Genomic DNA, 20,889 nt, shown 5'->3' with positions numbered 1-20,889 from the left:
GTCAATATAACTTAGGTGAACTCAATTTTGTAGCATAGAGTTGCCATTAGTCATTGGTCTCAGTGAGCTGCTAAGCAAAGGGGCACTATGACTGCTTTAAAGCAGATGATCTTATTGGTCTGCCAATAACGGATTGGTCCAGACCTGCTTAGTTCTCAATCAGTACCCTACGGGTCACCACCTGAGTACCTAGTCTTCTAGGCTTGTTGCTATGATAATGGTGGTTTATATTTTTTAAAGATGAAGTTGCTTTGAATATTTTCATACATCAGAAGTCCTGCCTGGTGGTTTAGCGGTTGAGCTCTGCAGGAGACCTGGGTTTGATTCCCACTCATGTTATCTAGCTCCAAGGGCTTTAAATAAAGACAGTTAATTCTGTAGCCTGCAGCCACGTCAGATCACATGGGTCACAGCAAGACATGCTCTCTTACTACCAGAATGGGGGAGGCCCCCAAGGTAACACAACTGCCAGGGAGACCACGTCTTTTCTGCGCCAGACTGCAGCTGTTATTTCATACGCTAAAGAACTTGTTCTGAAATTCTGGTTGCACTTCTCCCATCTCTACCGATTTATTTTCCGTTTTTTATTTTTCCTCTTTTAAAGGAGGGAGATTATATGCAATTGGTTACATTAAGATCTCAAATATAAGACTGCACGAACTGCATACGATAAGGTTCCCACAGCATTGCAACAGGGACACATGCTATATGGGAAAACATGGTACAAAGGAACTGCACCTTTTCGATTATTTTAGATGTACGTCTGTAGCACGGTGTGTTTCTGCAGTTTATATGCTCTTGGCATAACTTTAGCAACAAAGCAAAACCCTTTGAATCATTTTAGCACATGCATCTTTAATAGCATTCCTCCGGTAACTCCATAGGAATAAGCTGAATTGGGAACTATTTGTTTAAACTACAAGTGTAACCTGAGCGGCATCTAGATAAGTAATCATGTACTACTCCCATTGTAATGATTATGCACGAGGGAGCAGAGTTAAGGTCACCAGGGGAAACAAGTCTGAATTTCTTTACTTTTGAGCAATTAAAAATCAACCTTAATGTGGGTTTTGTCAGAGGATTTACAACGCAGTCAAGTCCAACGGCCCTATGAAAACTGGGCTAAAAGAGACCTGCCGCTGGCCCAGGGAGTCCTAGGCAGAGGAGGTGGCCAGCGGAACTTCTCCCTGTCTGCAGTCCCGTGTTCACAGTGGAACCAGGCTCACACTCAGAAGCAGCCCCCTTCTCCCCCCGCCAAGGTCCCACCCGCTGCCCGGTGTCTTCCCCTGAAGCTCCACCCGCCATTCACTCCTCCCACATGCAGCAGGGTCTCAGAGAGAAGAGTCCAGGGCAGAGTGGGAGGTGGGGCCTCAGGGCAGAACGGGGCCCATAAAAGATTAATCTGGCCCTGCCGGTCTGCATTTGGCTAGGACAGTGACCATTCCCTCTGATGCTGGCCTTGTTGATAATCTACTGTATTTCCTTCTGGCCTCCAGATAGGACTATTGCAATACAGTCTGCTTGGAGCGCCTCTTGAAAAGCACCTGGAAGCTACCACTAGTGTGACACTCAACTGCCTGCCTAGTCCCTGGGCCCAGCAGCAGGGAGCACATTATACCAACAGTATTCTTGGTAGTCTCCACTGGCTTCCAGTGTGCAATTCAAGGTGATGCATCTGACCTATAAAGCCTGACAAGACTTTGGCCTAGCTAGCACAAGACTTGCCCAGCTCCCGATGCACCATCCCAACAACTGAGATGAGCAGGGCCACATATCTATGGCCAATCTCTAGTTCTGCTTGAAGCAGGGCTGGGTGTTGTCAGTAGGGGGCGCACTGGCTCCGGAAGTAGCTTCTCTGCTGGACTGACAGAGCCCCTTGACCTTCACAGCACTATGCAAGGCCTACCTTTCTCTCAGACCTTCTCCTGAGGGAATGGTAGTGAGGAAAGAGGCTGGGAGTGGAAGAAAGTGGAGGGCTGATATTGACGGCAAGGAGCACAGCATCCTTACCAATCCGTGCACGCACACTCATTACATTAATCGAATCAGGATGATGGGCAATGCGGGTTTGAACCTGGTCGGCATCTCACACAGCTACTAATGGGACTGACCACTGGATCAAGCCGTAACGACACAAGTTTAGTTTTAAAAGGATTTGAGGGCACTCCTGTTCCCAGCCCTCAGAATCCCACCTTGCTAACCCCTCGGTGTTTCAAGTGTTCGGAGACACGCTATGCACTTTTTCTCCTCTCAGACTTCCTCACCTTGCTGTCAAATCTTGGAGTTGGCAGTGGGGCATGTGAAATTATAACCAACACACTCTATTGTCCCTGGGCTACTCTGCTCACCCATGACTATACCAACAGAATCCACGAACAGGGATGTTCTTCCTTGCACACGTATAGATTCATCTTCAGTATTCAGGTGTGCATCTATGAGGAGCCATCCCATGCTCAGGGAGTTTACAGGGATCTGACAAAACATGGGCTGGTTTGCTGCAGGGCTCTAGTACCGTGTAAAACATCTGCCACCTCTCTCTGGCTCCCAAAGCTGGGAATGTTAAAGAACCACAGCATCTGGCACAGGCGTGGGAGTTACGGGGCAGCTGCCACGAAGCCCGTCACTCAATCCCTCTGGCCAGCTAAGGAGCAATGCTGTTGGTGCCCTAAGGCAATCCCATTGTCCTTAAACAAAAGGACGGTGGCCGGGACATAAGACTCCAAGAGGAGACTTGTGAAGTGTGAAAAGGGGTCAAAATGGGGGATCTTCAGGGCTCCACAAGGGATGTGAAGAACTCAGTTAGGGATAAAAAAAAGTTAAGCATGCGCTGGTCACAGCAGAGCACTTCCCATGGGTGAATACAGCTAGCTCTGCGGATGCTGTATCAATGCACCTGAGCGTAGTTACGATCTCTCCTTCAAGTTTACTGTGAGGAGTCAGAGCAGTGCAAAGGGTAGTTACTGAGAAAAGTAAAGTGATATTGTGGGGTCGCATGTTTACTATGCGAGAGAATTCTAGGCTTAGTTCACATGCCAAAAAAATGGACTTGGCTAGCTGCTGCCACTACAAAACTGGAAGCTGAACACCACTTAGCACAGGGGTGGGCAAACTATGGCCCGGGGGCCGCATCCGGCCCTCCAGACGTTTAAATCTGGCCCTCGAGTTCCTGCTGGGGAGCGGGGTCGGGGGCTTGCTCAACTCCATGTGGCTCCTGGAGGCAGCAGCATGTCCCCGCTCCACCTTCTACATGTAGGGGCAGCCAGGGGGCTCAGCGTGCTGCCCCCACCCCAAGCACCACCCCCGCAGCTCCCATTGGCCAGGAACTGCAGCCAATGGGAACTGCAGGAGAGGCGCCTGTGGACGGGGCAGCACGCAAAGCCACCTGGCCACGCCTCCACGTAGGAGCCGTATGGGGGACATGCCGCTGCTTCCGGGAGCTACTTGAGATAAACACCTCCCGAAACCTGCATCCCTGACCCCCTCCCATGCCTCAACCCCCGCCCCCAGCCCTGATCCCCCCTCCGAACCCCTTGGTCCCAGCCCAGAGCACCCTCCTGCACTCCCAATCCCTCATCCCCAGCCCCACCCCAGAGCCCGTACCCCCAGACAGAGCCCTCACCCCCTCCCGCACCCCAACCCCCAATTTCGTGAGCATTCACGGCCCGCCATACAATTTCCATACCCAGATGTGGCTCTCAGCCAAAAAGTTTGCCCACCCTGACTTAACATGTATGCAGCATCTTCATCTTCAAAGAGCTCTCCTGACAACACCCCATTATCTTATCTTACCATGATGAAACTGAGGCAGAGAAGTTAAATGAGCTGCTCCAGGTCATAGAAGGAACCAGTGGAAGACGTAAGATTAGGACTTGGCTGTTCCTGGCTCCAAATCCTGGGCTCAGACCAAACCTCTGCATCTTACATCGCTACCAGTAAAAGATTCCGTAACTGGAACTTAGCTATTTCCAGGGACAATGCTGGCTAAGGCAGCATAAAGTCAGCGTGCTCACCGATAGTTCTCTGGGCTCTTCAGTGCTAACAGTAGCAAAAACCATGTATGTCAGTAAACAGATGACTCAGATACAGTGAATGGGAAAGTCCCATTTTTACATGGTTGCTTTTCTGAGGACACTTTCTCTAAGCCTTATCAGCTGTGCTGATCCCAGTGCAGTAAGAACCCTAGTAAGCATAATTTCTTTCGTTTTCAGGCTAATTTGTTTTTGCAGAAGAGAGGTACTGGCAGCCCTGGCCAGACATGGCATGATGCAGGCAGGCATTGAACACAGATCATTAAAAAACAAAATCAAAGAACATCCCCGCCTTAAAGGTTCCATCTCACCAACAAAATATATAGCGGATCTGCACTGGTCCAAACCATTACTTTCACGGCAAGGACTTGGGGACAAAGCTCCTTAAAACAGTAGTAATCATATTCCACTCATGCTCCATTTTACTGCCAGCTGTAAACCAGCTCCACATGCCTCATGGTTTTGCATCAAAATGTGCACAGACCAAACCCATATCAAAAAGGACAAGGTGGAACCAATTTACCGTTTTGACAGGTCTGTGCACCCGAAGCTGGGCGTGCCACAAATATCCTGACATCTCACTTGGACAGAGGTGAAGGCTTTCCCAGCAGAAGTAGATGCAAAGCCACAGCATGGCCTCAGGAAGACACAATACCACAGGAGGCAATTTTCCTTTAATTTTCAGGTGAATTGTTTTCACAGACATGAGGAACCGACCGCCCTGCCCACAGCAAGACACTGCATGGGGAGATGCTATGAATGCTCAATCCAGACCTGCAAACCCCTCTTTAAAAGTCTAATGCTAAGTAAAGATCCAGGTTAAGGCAGGTCAGTATTAACTAAAGACTGGTTTCTTACAACAGTTCTCAGCACTGAGACGCCCTGACCCGGAGTTGAAAACGGTTTAACTTTTCGTACAAATGAGACAAAGCCATTAGCATATCATCAGACACCCACTGCTAACTGCCAATGCCAGCGACTGGTCAAATTCCTAGTGTAGCTGTAGTTTACAGGAACCAAATCTTGTGACTATTTTGAGACACTATGATTCTGGCTGTTCATTACCACCCTGGGTAACATCTGAGTGACTAAAACTTCTCAATAAAAACGGAAATCCAAGACCCACATTGATAAACTCTGGCAAGTCCAATGGAAAAGTATAATGAGAGCAAGTAGCAAAAGACTCAAAAACTAACAGCAAAAAAAAAAAGTTTTAAGTACATCAGAAGCAAGAAGCCTGCCGAACAGTCAGTGGGGCCACTGAACAATTGAGGTGCTAAAGGAGCACTCAAGTAAGATACGGACATTTCGGAGAAGCTAAATAAATTCTTTGCATCAGTCTTCACTGCAGAGGATGTGAGGGAGAGTCTCACACCCAAGCCATTCATTTTAGGTGTCAACTCTGAGGAACAGTCTCAGATTGAGGTGTCAAGAGAGGTGGTTTTGGAACAAACTGATAAAGTAAAATAGTGATAAGTTGCCAGGACCAGATGGTAATCAGCTAAGAGTTCTGAAGGAACTCAGATATGAAATTGCAGAACTACTAACTGTGGTATGTAACCTAGGACTTCAATCAGCCTCTGTACCAGATGACTGGAGGATAGCTAATGTGACACCAATTTTTTAAAATGTCTCCGAAAGTGATCCTGATAATTACAGGCCGGTAAGCCTAACTTCAGTACCAGCCAAATTGGATGAAACTATAGTAAAGAACAGAATTATCAGAAACATAAATGAACACGATTTGTGGGGGGAAAGTCAACATGGCTTCTATAACGGGAAATCATGCCTCATCAATTTATTAGAATTCTTTGAGAGGATCAACAAACATGTGGACAAGGGTTATCTAGTGTATTTGGACTTTCAGAAAACCTTTAACGAAGTCCCTCACCAAAGGCTCTTAAGTGTCATGGGATAAGAGGAAAGGTCCTCTCATGGATCAGTAACTAGTTAAAAGACAGGAAACAAAGGGCAGGAATAAATGGTCAGTTTTCACATTGGAAAGGTGAATAGTGCTGTCCCCGAGGTGTGGAGAAAGTGAATAAGGAAGTGTTATTTACCCCTTCACATAACACAAAAACCAGGGGTAACTGAATTAAATTAATAGGCAGCAGGTTTAAAATGAAGCACATGTTGTTTGTTGTAAGAACACTGCAGATTTGACAAAACACAAAGAAGGGACCAATGTGAGATTTCTAAAGATAGCTACAGCACTCAACCCAGGGTTTAAGAATCTGAAGTGCCGTCCAAAATCTGAGAGACGAGGTGTGGAGCTTGCTTTCAGAAGCCTTAAAAGAGCAAACACGCCGATGCGGAAACTACAGAACTGAACCACCAAAAAAGAAAATCAACCTTCTGCTGCTGGCATCTGACTCAGATGATGAAAATGAATTTGTGTCAGTCTGCATTGCTTTGGATCGTTATCGAGCAGAACCCGCCATCAGCATGGACACATGTCTTCTGGAAGGATGGTTGAAGCATAAAGGGGACATATGAATCTTTAACTGTATCTGGCACATAACTATCTTGAGACGTCAGCTACAATAGTGTCATGCAAACATCTGTTCTCACTTTCAGGTGACATTGTGAACAAGAAGCAGGCAGCATTATCTCCTGCAAATATAAACAAACTTGTTTGTCTGAGCGATTGGCTGAACAAGAAGTAGGACTGGGTGGACTTGTAGGCGCTAAAGATTTACATTGTTTTATTTTTGAATGCAGTTATTTTTTGTACATAATTCTACATTTGTAAGTTCAACTTTCATGATAAAGAGATTGCACTACAGTACTTGTATTAGGTGAATTGAAAAATACTATTTCTTTTGTTTTTTACTGTGCAAATATTTGTAATAAAATAATATAAAGTGAGCACTGTACTCTGCGTAGTAATTGAAATCAATATATTTGAAAATGTAGAAAACAGCCAAAAATATTTAAATAAATGGTATTCTATTATTCTTTAACAGTGCAATTAATCACACAATTATTTTTTTTAATCGATTGATATCCCTACTGAAAATATAGTTATTAATTCATTTTGCATTCCACTGTCAAGGAAACAACCATTTGCAGAAGACATGTGGAGAGGTCTATATCTGGTGTTAGTTTCAGGGGTGAGAAGCTGAAAGTAGGACTCTCAAGATGCACCCAAAATCCCAGAGTAGCTGGAGGCTTCTATTTTAATTATTTGATTATCGTTAGACTTCAGAGTTAAACACCCAGATAAGATAAGCCTGGGAAAGTTCACACCTTTCAAAGCTATTATGACTAAAGACCTGCAGACTCCGACAAGCAGCCCTGCATACATTCACATCCAGACTGCTTCATTCACAACTTTATAGGCTAGAAACATGTTTTTCCTGCAGAAACGGATGAGGCGGTCTGGAGTGTGCCAATAATACAGCCTTCCCAGCTGATACCAGCTCAATCCATCCCCAAGCCAGAGAGCTGAGAAGCATTTAAAGCCTAAGACAGGTAAAGTTTCTCAGAGAACAAATGTATTTTCAACGCTGTCTTGACGGAGGCCAAGGTCTCTGGTTTCACTCCCTCTGGACTGATAGGTTGGTAGTGCTGCTGACGGCCATTTTAAGGGGTAGGAATGGCTCATCAGAGACCAGTTGGGCTGATAACAGCTGCTGAGGAAGTGTGCATAGAACTGGGAGGGCATGGGGTAAACCTCAGAGCTGTTGGTGGGGATGTGAAGGGACAGACACTGCATCCCACTTCACAGGGTGGAGGCAGCAGTTTGCAAAGGAAGAATAAATGGGGCTGGATATTTACCTGAGGATGAATTTGTGGTTTGTCACAAGTGGCCTCAAAATCCAACACTAAAAAGTAGTGATATCTCTGTGGAGGGAAGGATGACATTGCTGCCATGGACGCACCAAAGCCGTGGGACGCCAGTTTCCTGTTTACGGTGGAGCCGCACCTCTGGAGAAAGCAAAGTAGGCGGTGGGAGCACAGAGCTTGTCTCACCCTTGGAAGTAAGCTTGGAGGAATCTTTGCTGCTCCAGTACGGAAGAGTGCTACCATTCAACATCCAGAGGCATCTGAAACTTAGAAAGAGAGAGGGGCTTGTGTTACTAATGTGCACACATCTCACTTCTATTGCCATCTCCTCAACCTAGCCATTCTGTAACAGACGCTCTCGTGGCCTTTTGATGAAAGGTTCCACCAAAAAACCCAGGTAATACCGTGACCTATTGCAAATACACTAGACAGTGTCTAGTCCCACTAGCAACCTAGAAATTAACCTTTGTGAATAGCGCTGAATTAAGAGGCAGAGACACCACAGTCACTGCTCCAGGAGCCAGATCAGGCGTCCACATGCTACAGAACGCTATATAGATTGCGTAGGGATTCAGGGGTCTGATGCGAAGCTCACTGAAGTCTGTGGAAAGACCCTTAATCTCTTGATACATGTACACTGATAACAGAAGTTGCACATAATAGGAGTCAGGCACAATGAGACAAGTGCAGATGCCATCTGCTTGGCCCCGAGCGCCCCCCCCCCCCCCCCAGCTAGAGCCAAGCCAGACCCTTCCACTCCCCAGGCGTTAGTCAGCTTTTCTCCCCTCTCTCCCCCATGTCAGCCTCTTGATAACATGCTTCCACAGGCCATTCCGCCTGGTTCCTCTCAACAGGGCTCAGGTGCCCACAATCTCTTGCTCACCAGGTTTTTTTCAGGCTGGGGGAGGGCAGAGTGGGTGGGGGAACTGATCTAAAATGTTGACATTCAAGGGGTGAATTTGCCTTCCAACAAAATCCAAACTGATTAAGTTTAATTCATTCCTCCCTCTCCCCTATAAAAATCCCACCCACTCTTTTATTTTTTATTTATACGCTTATGACTTAAAAACTTTGTGGTAGTTTTACAGATCACTCATCCATAATGTGACCCTCTGGCATCTGGGTTTTTTGATGGGGGAGGAGGGAGGAAGAAGTTTCAAATGATTTCTTTTTAAAAAAATGCTGTTCTCCAGGAATGCATGGGTCAAGGACGGGTAAGTCTTTCAACTCTAGGATGCCAGTTCAAAGCCAGCCCAGGTCAGTATTGGCTACCTGGCCTTTCAGTGATTTATTTGAAATCCAGTTCATAGGAGCTGGATCTCAATTGCTCAAAAACCCACCACATCTAGCCCCTAGGTCAGCGATCAAGCACAGAGCCTGAACTCAGCTCAGCCCCTACAGGCGGCTGGTCCTTCCAGACAGGGCCAAGACAGTGGTGGGACAGCTACTGGGTCACTGCCTGTACCACCGCTGTACTGAGCATACAGTTCTCAGTGTGCACAGCACATACAGGGCGGCACACTCCATCTTCCAAGGAGCTCACAAGCTAGAATGGATAGAAGACACAGGACAGCAGGTGTCTAGACGCTGGGAGCTAGGAGCAGTACAGACTTCCTTCCTTCCATGCAAGCAGGGATACATGTCTTGCTTTTGTTTAGTTTCTTAGGGCAGCGGAACTAAGCGCAGACTCCCCTGGGTGTGCACACAATGCCTCCGGCACCTGCACGGAGGACAGGAAGCGCCCCTTGGTGAATATGAAGAGTAGCCAAATTTACACGACAAAATAAAAACTGCCTCAAAGAAACCAGAGGACGATCATTCACGAACAACACCGTGGTTATTTGCACAGACAGCAACTGCTCCTTTGTATCTGTTAGTCTATCAGGTAAATAATGCACGTGCCAAAATACACACTTAATGAGGTAATATGCCTTGAAGAACAGCTAAAGCCGTATTTACCTGAGAGACCCGGAGAAACTCAGAAAGACCAGATTAGGAGATAATTGCAGCTGAACAGGTCATGTGCATTAGGTAAATACACATTTTGTAACCTTTCCTTAGAAGGATTTTGTGTTAAAGAAACACATGTGCATACCACAGCTGGAAATCAGAGCCTGAAGAGGTTTAATACAGAGTCACTTCCTGCAGTCTGACTTTCGTGGCATAAACTGGTTGTCCCTCCCGGCTTTAGCATTTTGAGGGCTCCATATTTTATTAAAGCAGCATTGCAAGCAAGAGTCGCCTGGAAAACTAAAAACCTCAGTTATAAAACCATAATAAAGAGCAGCCCTGCAAGCCTAACATTGTATTTATCCTAAAGGTGTTCGGCAAGACCTAGCACTTCTCCATCTCGTACTTTTATTGCCATTAATAAATTAATTACAGACGAGTAGAAATCACTTCCATTCACATCTAACCTACCCTGGATAAAAGATATTGATGCTTAAGATCTTCAAAGCTGACAACTGTGGCTCTGAAGGTCTATCAGAGCAGATAAAACACCTTGGAATAAAGCCGCTAATAATTTGTTGTGGTAAAGACTGGTCTTTAGAAAAGAAAACTGAGGGGGGACCTGATTGCTAAGGGCTGTTATAAAGAGGACAGTGACCCATTGTTCTCCATGTCCACTGCAGGTAGGACAAGAAGTGATGAGCTTCACCTGCAGCCAGGGAGATTTAGGTCAGACAGTAGGAAAAACTTTCTAACTCTCAGGGGAGTTAAGCTCTGGAATAGTTTCCTGGGGAGGTTGTGGAATCCCCATCACTGAAGGTTTTAAGAACAGGTTGGACAGACACCTGTCAGGTTTACTTGGTCTTGCTCAGCACAGGGGGCTGGATTTAATGACTTTGAAGGCCCTTCCTGCTTGTCCTACATTTCTATGCTTCTATGATTTAACCTACTCTGAAAAGGGAAAAATACAACTGAAGTTGGGGAGGGAGTCGCACAATAGCCCCTTAAATCAAATACATCCAATAACATTATATATATGGCTAGGTAACATTGGGGAAGAGCAGTATTTCTCTAATGTATATTAATATGTAGATACAGCTAAGCACTGAACAGAAGCATGTGAGGGGACATTTTGCTAATCCCCTTGACAGCCAGCACATGACTAGGAACAATCCAATAGCAAACTTTTGCTCTCTGCTTTTTTGGCAAGTGAAGTCTTAACTATAGTATTAGCCAGTCACTACTCTAGACTTCCAGGTATTTTGGGAAGAGACTGTAACGTATTCCTTGGCGAGTTCAGAGTGTCTCAGAGCATTAGGGGGCTGGTGAGCAGACGCTATTTATTAAAAGCTGTGTAAAGCATTTATGGCTACTACTGAAGATGCAAGACATTACTAATTATCCAATATTTATTCCAACACACAGCAATGCAGATAGTCAGAACACAGCTTTAAAACGAAAATACAAACCCTACACTACCCTGATCAATTCACGTGTTGAATGATTCAATTTCCAAACCCAAATGAAGTGTGATAAATGTATTTTATGCACACAGGGACAGATTATAATCTCAGATAGTGTCGACTGCCACATCTGGCACTCAATCCAACCAGTTTAATGCTTCTTATTGTCCAGCTACAATTCCTTATACAGATAAAATATAAATATATATTTTAACTGTTATGGGACTGTAAACTATGGCTGGACTTCATGAAGTATTTTGACAGATTGTACACAGACATAGGAAAAAGTTACAGCATTTACATTTGTAACGCCCAATAACATGGGAAACATCCACCTGCGGGGGGCTACAGCTGGGAGACAACATGAGTTTTATAGGCTGTATATTAGTGTATGTCACACATGACTTCGTTTGCTGTAACCAGTAACTATTGCTTACAAAAAGCTGGAAGTTAGAATAACTGCAGGTCAGACTGTCTCCAGAACGGAATGGGGCAAACCAAAGCCAGTCAGGTTTCTTCCTCATCAGTGTGCCATGCAAACGATGGCAAAGCACCACAGCTGAGCTCTAGAAAGGAAGGAAAGCCAGAAGACAGGCAAGCACCAGCTGTACGGGCTTAGCTGTCAGAGGCCTCACTAAATGTACGGAGAAGAACGTGCACTGGCACCTCTCTCACCTCAGGTCTCAAGATGAATGAATCGCAGGGAACTGCTTATTGGGAACCATAAGCATCCACTGGAGCGGCACTCTTGCATGAGGCCACCTTTTCTCGCGGCCACAGTCTCCTAGGTGGAGAGTGGGGGTGAGGGAAGCGGGGGCTCCTACCCTGGGGCCCCCAGCTGGGAGTGGGCCCTACGCCCCACCCCCTCCCGCAGAGAGACAAACACTGGAGGAGTAAAAAGAAGAACAGGAGTACTTGTGGCACCTTAGAGACTAACAAATTTATTAGAGCATAAGCTTTCGTGGGCTACAGCCCACTTCTTCGGATGCATATAGAAATAGAAGAAGTGGGCTGTAGTCCACGAAAGCTTATGCTCTAATAAATTTGTTAGTCTCTAAGGTGCCACAAGTACTCCTGTTCTTCTTTTTGCGGATACAGACTAACACGGCTGCTACTCTGAAAACTGGAGGAGTAGGCAGCCAGTGAGTTCCCCACTTTCCCAGGGGCAGTGGGGTCATGCTTCAGCCCTGGGGTCCCGGGGTTTACCCCCCCATCACAGCTGGCCCCTACTGCCTCTCCTGGACCCCTATTAATTTCCCCCATGACCTCTGGCCCCCCACTGCCTCCCTACCATCTCCCTATCCAGGGCTTAATTTGTCCCTGGGCTGAGTAAGTCTGCTGTGAAAGTGATATTTGTATGTTTGTTAATATCACTTTTCACAGTAGCAAGCCTGGAGGTTGTGAAAAGTGATATTAACATACAAGTATCACTTTTCACAGCAGCAGACTTACTTGCTAGCAAGTCTAAAAGAAGCAACCGAAAAAGAAACAACAAAAAAGACAAGAAGGTGCAAAGCACCTTATTTGTGTTTCTATGCTGTTTAGGTCCAGTAAAGAAGAGAGACAACTGTACCTTTTTTTTATTATTATTATTGAGTCTGCAAAATAAAAAAAATCCTACGTAAATAAATTACGATTTGGACGTGTGCATGTGCATATTTATTTGTTTTTCCTAAAGTATTTTAGGAAAAAACTCCCAGAGCGGTCACCAGCAAGAGTTGGTGGCCACACTCTGAGGACAGCAAAAATTTTGTTGTGAGAACCCCTGAGCAGAGGTTCCCAATTTTTCTGATTGCATACCCCATTCCAGATCTACCGGCTGCCCACGTACACCTACCCTTCTCATCACGGATAGTGTGTGTGTTCTTTTTAACACTACCTGTCTTTAGCCAGCTGTACATATTTCACCGTTAAGTACAGACAGAGTTATAGCGGGACATATACAACTGGGAAAAAAACCCTAAGTTCTGAACTCAGACTGAACAGTTGCTGGGCAACTGAGCCCGCACTGTATGGTGATTGGAGGTGAGGACTCTGTACGTCAGTGGTACATCTTGAAGTAAATTAACTCCTGTATTTTATAAAACAAATTCTCACACAGTTTCAAAGCTTCATCCGAGTAGCCTATTATGAAAATGCAATAAAGTTAACAAATAATATCCACCACCACACAATTTTTCCCATGTATCCCCCAGAGATGTCTCCTGTACCCCCAGGGGTACACATACCACAGTATGGGAACCCTTGCGCTAGAGGGATGGGAAACTAACAAACAGTGCCAGTCATGACGTGATCAGGGCACTTTAAGCAACTTTCTCCACTGGTAGAAGAAGTATGAGACCTGATCCCACAAATAAATGCATTGCATATGTATGTACGCCTTGTGGTTTGTAGGATGAATGGCATTCATGCCTGTAACTAATTTGTGCACAGAGAGACAAATTAGTCCATGAATCTTAGCTTTACGGGTTCTTTGTGCATAATACTAATATTTAAATTTTACTAATTAAAACAAATCAAAATCATACAAGGGCAAAATGAGACAATCAGATAATTTCAACAGCCTGCTTTCCGCCCAAGAGCAGACACATTCACTGTTCAGGCTGACAGTCTGGAGTGATAATATAGCCTCAAATTGGGAGAAGGGGGAAGACACGATCTAAGAGCAAGCAAACCCTACGGTTAAGGCAGCAACAGCAACCCAGATTTAGAACCCAAGAATGGTCACACTTTAGTCAGCATTTAAAGGGACACTTTCAGACCAAACATGGGCCCACATTTAGATTTAGTACAGATGTTTCTATCAGATTGAGGCTTACATGTCCATGATTTTTTTTTTAAGTGAACTTTATGTTCTTTTAAATACCCAGTCTTTTCTTGCAGTGTTTGCAACCCAAATATCGCAACATTTTGGCATGGCCTGAGTTCCAGAAAATTAAAGACTAGAAACAAAAACTAGTGAGTCTAGCGGCACTGTTCAAACGTATTAAAAAAAGAGTAAATAAATAAAACACATTAAAATAGTATTCTAAAAGTTGTAATGATTTAAAGTGGTGTTAGAAAACCAGGTAAACTGGTTTAATCAATTCATCTGACAGTATCCTTTTACCGTTAATTCAATATATTTTCCTAGTTTAATTCCTTTGGTTTTTGGTTGTTTTGCTACAAACAAACCCACATTCTGGGAAACTTCCAATGTAACTTTCCCAAAGCACTCCCCTGAAATGTCTGTGTAGTGTTCCTATCCCTTACTTGTCACCAATACACTTGAGTATTGAACTATCTATCTTTACAGATCCTCAAGACTGTGCTTAGCCCTTCCCCCATCCCAAAAACCTTACAATCTACAATTAGATGGAACACAAGTGAGAATAACAATGGAGAAGATGAGGGTTATTCCAGTGAGATCATGTGGTTACTCAGGCATGTGCACATATTGATAGTTCAATTGAAAGAAAATACCATTGTTGACTCACTATGTGTAGGCAATTTGAGCGAAGTGAGTTAAGGAGGGATGTGAAGGAGAGGAATGACTAAAACAGGGAAGGAATTCCATGAGTAGGGAAGCTTTCTCCTATCTAACCATGCTGCTCCTCCCACATTCCTTCAGAGATATGCCCTGCCAAACCACTGCATAGACCATCAGAACTGTTTCCATAGTGATGTCACAGACACAATGTCTTGTGAGATCACAGGGACTGAGGAGGAGGGGCAAAATTCTGAAGAAGAGGACTTCCTGTGGCTATTGCATGGATAATCGGTGTGCTGGGAATGAAACAGGTATCACAGCTTACTTGACAGGTTTCAGAGTAGCAGCCGTGTTAGTCTGTATCCGCAAAAAGAAGAACAGGAGTACTTGTGGCACCTTAGAGACTAACAAATTTATTAAAGCTTATGCTCTAATAAATGTGTTAGTCTCTAAGGTGCCACAAGTACTCCTGTTCTTCTTTTTACAGCTTACTTGACACTGCAGTGAAACCTAATCAAGATGCAGCTCTCATCAGACCACTTATCCCAGGGCAGTCCCCTAAGTATTTCCCAAAGATACAGGATACAATTCTGCTCCAACTTTATTAGGCCAACTCTGCTAGGCAGCCAACTTTTGTCAGCTCCTTGAATGGTCTCTTAAAACAGATTTGACTGTATTTTTAAATTTTCCCCAAGAGCAGCAGTGGCTACACACATGGATCTCATGCTGAAATCTGCGCGAGTTCTGCACATAGAAGGACAGCAGGACTGCCCCTTAGTGAGAAAGTAGAGGGAGGAAAAAACCCTGAAGTGCATGAGTAGACAGACTGTAAAGCTACAGTGGAAGAATATATTTGGTACTTGGTATAGTGCCTTCATCAGATGACCTCAGTGTGTTCTGTGGAAAGGGCCAAGTTATATTTTTAATTGTGGTCCTTGGGCTGGGTTTATAATTTAAGGCCACATGCAACTCTCAGTCCACAGCTGAGCTCCCACCTAAGAGCAATGGAGTTAGCAGAGTTGCTGTTACACATAGCTTAATTCAGTGGAAAGTAAAAATACTAGGCACTTTTAGGACTGTGTCTTTTTGCCCTTTGGTTATATAGTACCTGGCAGATGTGATTACCTGATTTGCACACGCCATTGCTATGATGCAAATCAGGTACACAGTTGTGTAGCTAAATTATTTGAAAATCTGGCTCTGTTACTCTCAGGCTCAAGAGTTAACACTCAGCTGAGACATACAGGATGGTTCACACCTCAACTGTTTAATACTGTCTACAGTTTGGTGTTGACAATTCTGCATTATTTTCTATTTAGTTCACATTTGGGTGGTTCTCTATACAATCATAAGGTCTAGACATTTTTAAAGAAAGTTTGCATTCTGCAGAATCTGAAGGTCATAAGGGCTGGAAGATATTTCAAGAAGGCAGGTAAACCAGATTTTGTGAAACCACACCAATTCACAATAATCCTGAAAAAAAACCCAGGCAAGGGATAGAGGTGATGCAATGAAATCCAGCCACCTCTAGGGTAAAAACAGTAACGCTAACAATACATAGTTATACTGCCAAGAAATTTAGGACAGGAAGTGAAGAATCGTTATCCAATTGAAAATGCAGGAGAGATTCTGAGACACAATGCAATTACCCAGTTGGAATTTGGCCAACATCATTAACCACTCTATTCTTAGGTTTAAAAAAGAATGTCTCAGAGAATATTTAGTGACTAAAATGGTCCGAGACCTCAGTTTTACCTCTCATCTACAAAACTGCACCCCACTCCCCCAAGTATCACAGCACCCCCAGCACTATGCTGGAAAATGGTTCAGAACCAACAGAAAGCATCTTCTATTGCGCTTCTCCAGTACCACCACCTGCAGCAACTATGTGTCCTTCTCACCCAAGAGCAGGCTTGGAAATATGTATATTTGTTTAATGGCCTCGTATGAATATAGTTTATGGTGTCCATTCCCATTCCGATTTAGTTCATGGATCACCATTCCCCTATGCTGTACAGGTTCAGTGCAGTTCATACAAAGGTTATTACTAGATCAAAACAGAGGAAGTGCAAGTGCAAGAACTTTACATGCCAAATGTCTTTCAAAACTTTATTTCCTAGATTAAACAAAGGAAAAATTCAATACCTACTAAAAGTAACACAGCCAAAACAAGACAGGCATTGTAGCAGCTATAGCAATCCTCCTAAAGGAATCAAGTCCCAGCTAAATATATTTCATTCAAAACTATGGAAGTAAAGGTCATCTCAATCTGTGTACACTTATTCAGGGACTTCTTTGTTTAGTGTCCAAACTAATTAGCATTTTCTTTTTAATGCAGTCGGTTTTAGTCTTCTGACTTTTGGTGAGAATCAAGTCTGGCTACAGGCACTTATGAAGCTTTTTTATGAACGCGTGCACACACGCTATTGTACACAGAGCAACCTATGCTTCAGAGAAGCAACTGCCATGAAAAGGGTCTCTCGAGAACAATAGAAGCATTTCATCTACAGTATAAATTAACAGCCTGCAAAATTTCAGTTACAGAGAACCCATCCCAAATTTAACAATTTAAGGTACGAAAGTACATCTGAAGTCACTTCCACCACCCACCTCCACCCTGAAGAGTAACCATTTGGATTTCAACGCCGAGGCAGCGCTGTGAAGCGCGAGTGTAGTCGCGCCGCCAGCGCTGCGAGAGCTTTCTTGCGGCGCTGCAAGTACTCCACCTCTCCGAGGGGAGTAGCTTGCAGCGCTGTGAGCGAGCGTGCAGCGCTGCAGGCGCTGATTACACTGGTGCTTTACAGCGCTGCACTCGCTGCGCTCGGAGGGGGGTGTTTTTTCACACCCCTGAGCGCAGCAAGTGCAGCGCTGTGAATTGCCAGTGTAGCCAAGGCCATAGTTTATTTAAGAAGAAACCATTTTTGGTGTGAAATCTTATATGCCAAGTTTACAATGAAAGTGCTATGAAACTCCACAGTATTGCATAGAGCACCAGAACTATTAAGTACCTTAAGTTACCATTCAAAATGGGCAGCTTACAGTGTCTGACAGGACCAACTCCTTTTAGAAATACCACAACCCAAAGCATTTGATTAAAGCCTTCCTTATCTCTTCTGAGCTGAGATATGGTGCAGTCTAACCAATCAGACTAGCCCTTTGTGCTGTGGCCTAAAGAATACCACAGATCTGACTAAACTGAAGCCATCAATCCACTCTAATTCTAAAACCAGAAGTCCAAGAAATAAAGAGAAACCCAAGTCTACATCGGATTTATTTCCTAATAATGCCCCATTGCCACGTAAAGTTACCAGGCATAAGGCTTATACCAGACAGATTACCAGGAAAAAGGCACAATGTCTGTTCATGCTGTTTAAGAGAAACAACTGTGACACTACAGTAGCAAGAAAAGGGAGGGAGGAGAAATTCCTGTGACCGATCACACAACAACTACACACACATTGTATTTCTCAACTCTCTCAAATTCACTCCCGAGTTTCAAGCTCTTTCACACTCAGAAGATATGCAATCAGTGTAATCTCATATATGAAAGTCAAACTTCTGACTCCCTCATTCCTTCCCTTTCAGAACCTCCAAACCCCCAAAGGAATTTCCAAAATCCCTATTAATATTTCTTGCCCCTTTGAAGTCCATTTCCCATAATACTCAGTTCAGAGGGCAATCAACTTCTGCTGCCCAAAAACTTGACAGTAGTTTATCAAAATCAGACTACAATTTTGGGGAGTGACCACAAGAACCACACTCCAAATAGTTCTACTGAAGAACAAGCAACTGCCCAGGGAGCAGAGACCCAATTTAACACAGAATGGCAACACGGTGAAAGTCACTGGGCCACAATGCTTAACCAGATTCAGAGTTTCTTTCCTTCCTTCCTTACTAGAAGTGGGGCCACATAGGGAGATGAAATACTTAACACATAGCTAGAATGTCCAGTGCATCTGACGAAGTGGGTATTCACCCACGAATGCGCCAATACGTCTGTTAGTCTATCAAGTGCCACAGGACTCCTTGTCGCTTTTTACAGATCCAGACTAACACGGCTACCCCCCGATACAGTTCTGCACACTACTTCTTGGCTGCAGGCTAGCTTCTCACTGCTCGCCTGAGCCATAGGGGAGAGACCCGGCTTATCCCTCCCTCTTGCCCCTGGGGTGACGGTACAGATTCCTCTCTCCTCTGCTGCCCATCTTTCCTATCAGCCTGAGATACCCCCCCGCCCCCACTCCATCCTCCTTTCCCAGCCAGCCCAGCACCACCTCTCCTGACACCCTGCCCCCGCTGAAGCCCCCAAACGCTTCCCATCCCTCCTGCCGCCCAGGCATAGGGCTCCCCATTGCCCAGAACCAGCTTAACCCCCCACCCCCGCAGCTGGCCGGGCCCAGCCCCCCTCACCCCCTGCGGGGCACGCCCACCCCCTGCCCGGCTCTGAGCCCCTGCCCCTCCCCGGCCTGGCTCTGAGCCCGCTCCCAGGCAGCCCCCGCCCCAGCCGTGGGGGTCCCAGCCCCGTCCCCGCCAGGCCCCGGGGGGGCGGCCTCGGCCTGGCCCCGGCCCCTGGGCCCCCGGCCCCTCCCGCGCCAGTGCAGCCCCCTCCCCCTGGCCAGGCCTGCCGGCCCTTGGGGCCCAGGCGGCCGCCGCCCCCCGGCCGGGCCCGGCCCCCCGCGGCCCCCCCTCCCCCGGGGGCAGTCGGGGGGTTTACAGCGGGGGCAGCGCCAGCCCTTCCCCCCACGCTCGGCACCACGAGTCCCCAAGCCAGCGACTCACCTCCGCGCACTCTGACCCCCGACCCCGTTCTGAGCGGCAGCCCGGCCGGCCAACCGGAGCGGCCGCTCCCGCCGCCGGGGGCGGGGCTTCCTCCCCGCCGACCCGGACGCAGGCGCGCGGGCGGCGGGCAGCGGGGCGCCCGCCGCGGGGCATCCTGGGGCCTGTAGTCCCGGGCCCCGGCGGGGCGCGCGCGGCGGGGGCGGGGGCAGCGGCGGGGCGGGGACCGAGGCGCGACGCCTCCCCTCAGGGGCGCAGCGGCCCAGCCCAGGCCTCGCTGGCGGGGGGCGGTGGGGCCAGGTCCCGTGGGGGGTGTGGGGCCAATGGCCAGGAATCGGGGTCCCGGCCATGGGGGCGGTGGGGCCAGGTCCCGTGGGGGGTGTGGGGCCGATGGCCAGGAATCGGGGCCCCGGTTTTGGGGGCAGCGGGGCCAGGTCCCGTGGGGGGGGGGGCGATGGCCAGGAATCGGGGTCCCGGCCATGGGGGCGGTGGGGCCAGGTCCCGTGGGCGGTGTGGGGCCAATGGCCAGGAATCGGGGTCCCGGGCATGGGGGGCGGTGGGGCCAGGTCCCGTGGGCGGTGTGGGGCCGATGGCCAGGAATCGGGGTCCCGGGCATGGGGGGCGGCAGTGGGGCCACGTCCCGTGGGGGGGGGGGCGATGGCCAGGAATCGGGGTTCCGGCCATGGGCGGCGGTGGGGCCAGGTCCCATGGGCGGTGTGGGGCCGATGGCCAGGAATCGGGGCCCCGGTTTTGGGGGTCACTGGCGCCATGTATGGGGGCATTGGTGGTGCCAACCCCACGTGTTCAGACACCATGAGACTTTGAATATATGGTCCGGTTCTCTCTCTTTGCCTTCGGGTTCTTGAGCCTTTAGGGTTTTCAAACTTTTCTTTCTCTCACCAGGGGGGCTAGACGCTTACACAAAATCTCCCCCCTGCCCCAGGCCTCCAGCAGGTGGGGGTTTGAGGAAAAGACCAAATATGGCGAGACTCGCCCTAAAATTGTGAGAGTTGGCAACACCGCAGTGCGGCTGGGGGTTGACTCAGGTCCTTGGGGATTAAGGAACCTAGAATTAGACTATGGAAAGTAGTATTGTCCCTAAAGCTACTGTCTGCCCCTCTCCTTTACGGCAGGTGTTCTTTCTGCCTAGAACCTGCCCAAGCCTCTTCTTGCCACAATTTTAAAGAAACAGCACACACACCATCACACATTCCCCCCTTTCTTTCTGTACAATCTTTAACCAAAGCTATAGCAAATGATGGATCCACACACACGTCATCACCACACACTCAGATCTGGTTAGCAGCATGCTTTGGGGAGGCTTTTGTCCAGGTGATTCACTTTGATTAAGAAATCTCAAAGGTGCAGATGCCTGTTTGTGAGATTTCGGACTCTTCTCAACAGGATTCTCTCC

General features: G+C 46.9%; 1 protein-coding gene across 3 annotated transcripts in view; it reads right to left on the bottom strand.

Moving 5' to 3' along the window:
- ERI3 (ERI1 exoribonuclease family member 3) overlaps positions 1-19,562 on the bottom strand; it is a 225,557-nt gene extending 205,995 nt beyond the window's left edge. Inside the window, exons 1-2 of one of the 3 annotated variants that reach the window (XM_054037792.1) lie at positions 19,479-19,562; positions 7,809-8,083 (exon numbers count right to left, since the gene is read on the bottom strand). In XM_054037792.1, coding sequence (XP_053893767.1) covers positions 7,809-8,060 — 252 coding nt within the window. In that variant the 5' untranslated portion in view covers positions 8,061-8,083; positions 19,479-19,562. Of the gene's footprint in view, positions 1-7,808; positions 8,084-19,413; positions 19,439-19,478 lie in introns of those variants that run through there. The other 2 variants (XM_054037791.1, XM_054037793.1) reach the window with 2 other exon arrangements.
- Positions 19,563-20,889: the final 1,327 nt, after the last annotated feature.

The sequence above is a fragment of the Malaclemys terrapin genome, chromosome 8 (assembly GCF_027887155.1).
Source record: "Malaclemys terrapin pileata isolate rMalTer1 chromosome 8, rMalTer1.hap1, whole genome shotgun sequence".
In the NCBI taxonomy this organism is placed as follows: Eukaryota; Metazoa; Chordata; order Testudines; family Emydidae; genus Malaclemys; species Malaclemys terrapin.
This window is presented reverse-complemented; position numbering and strand designations above follow the sequence as displayed.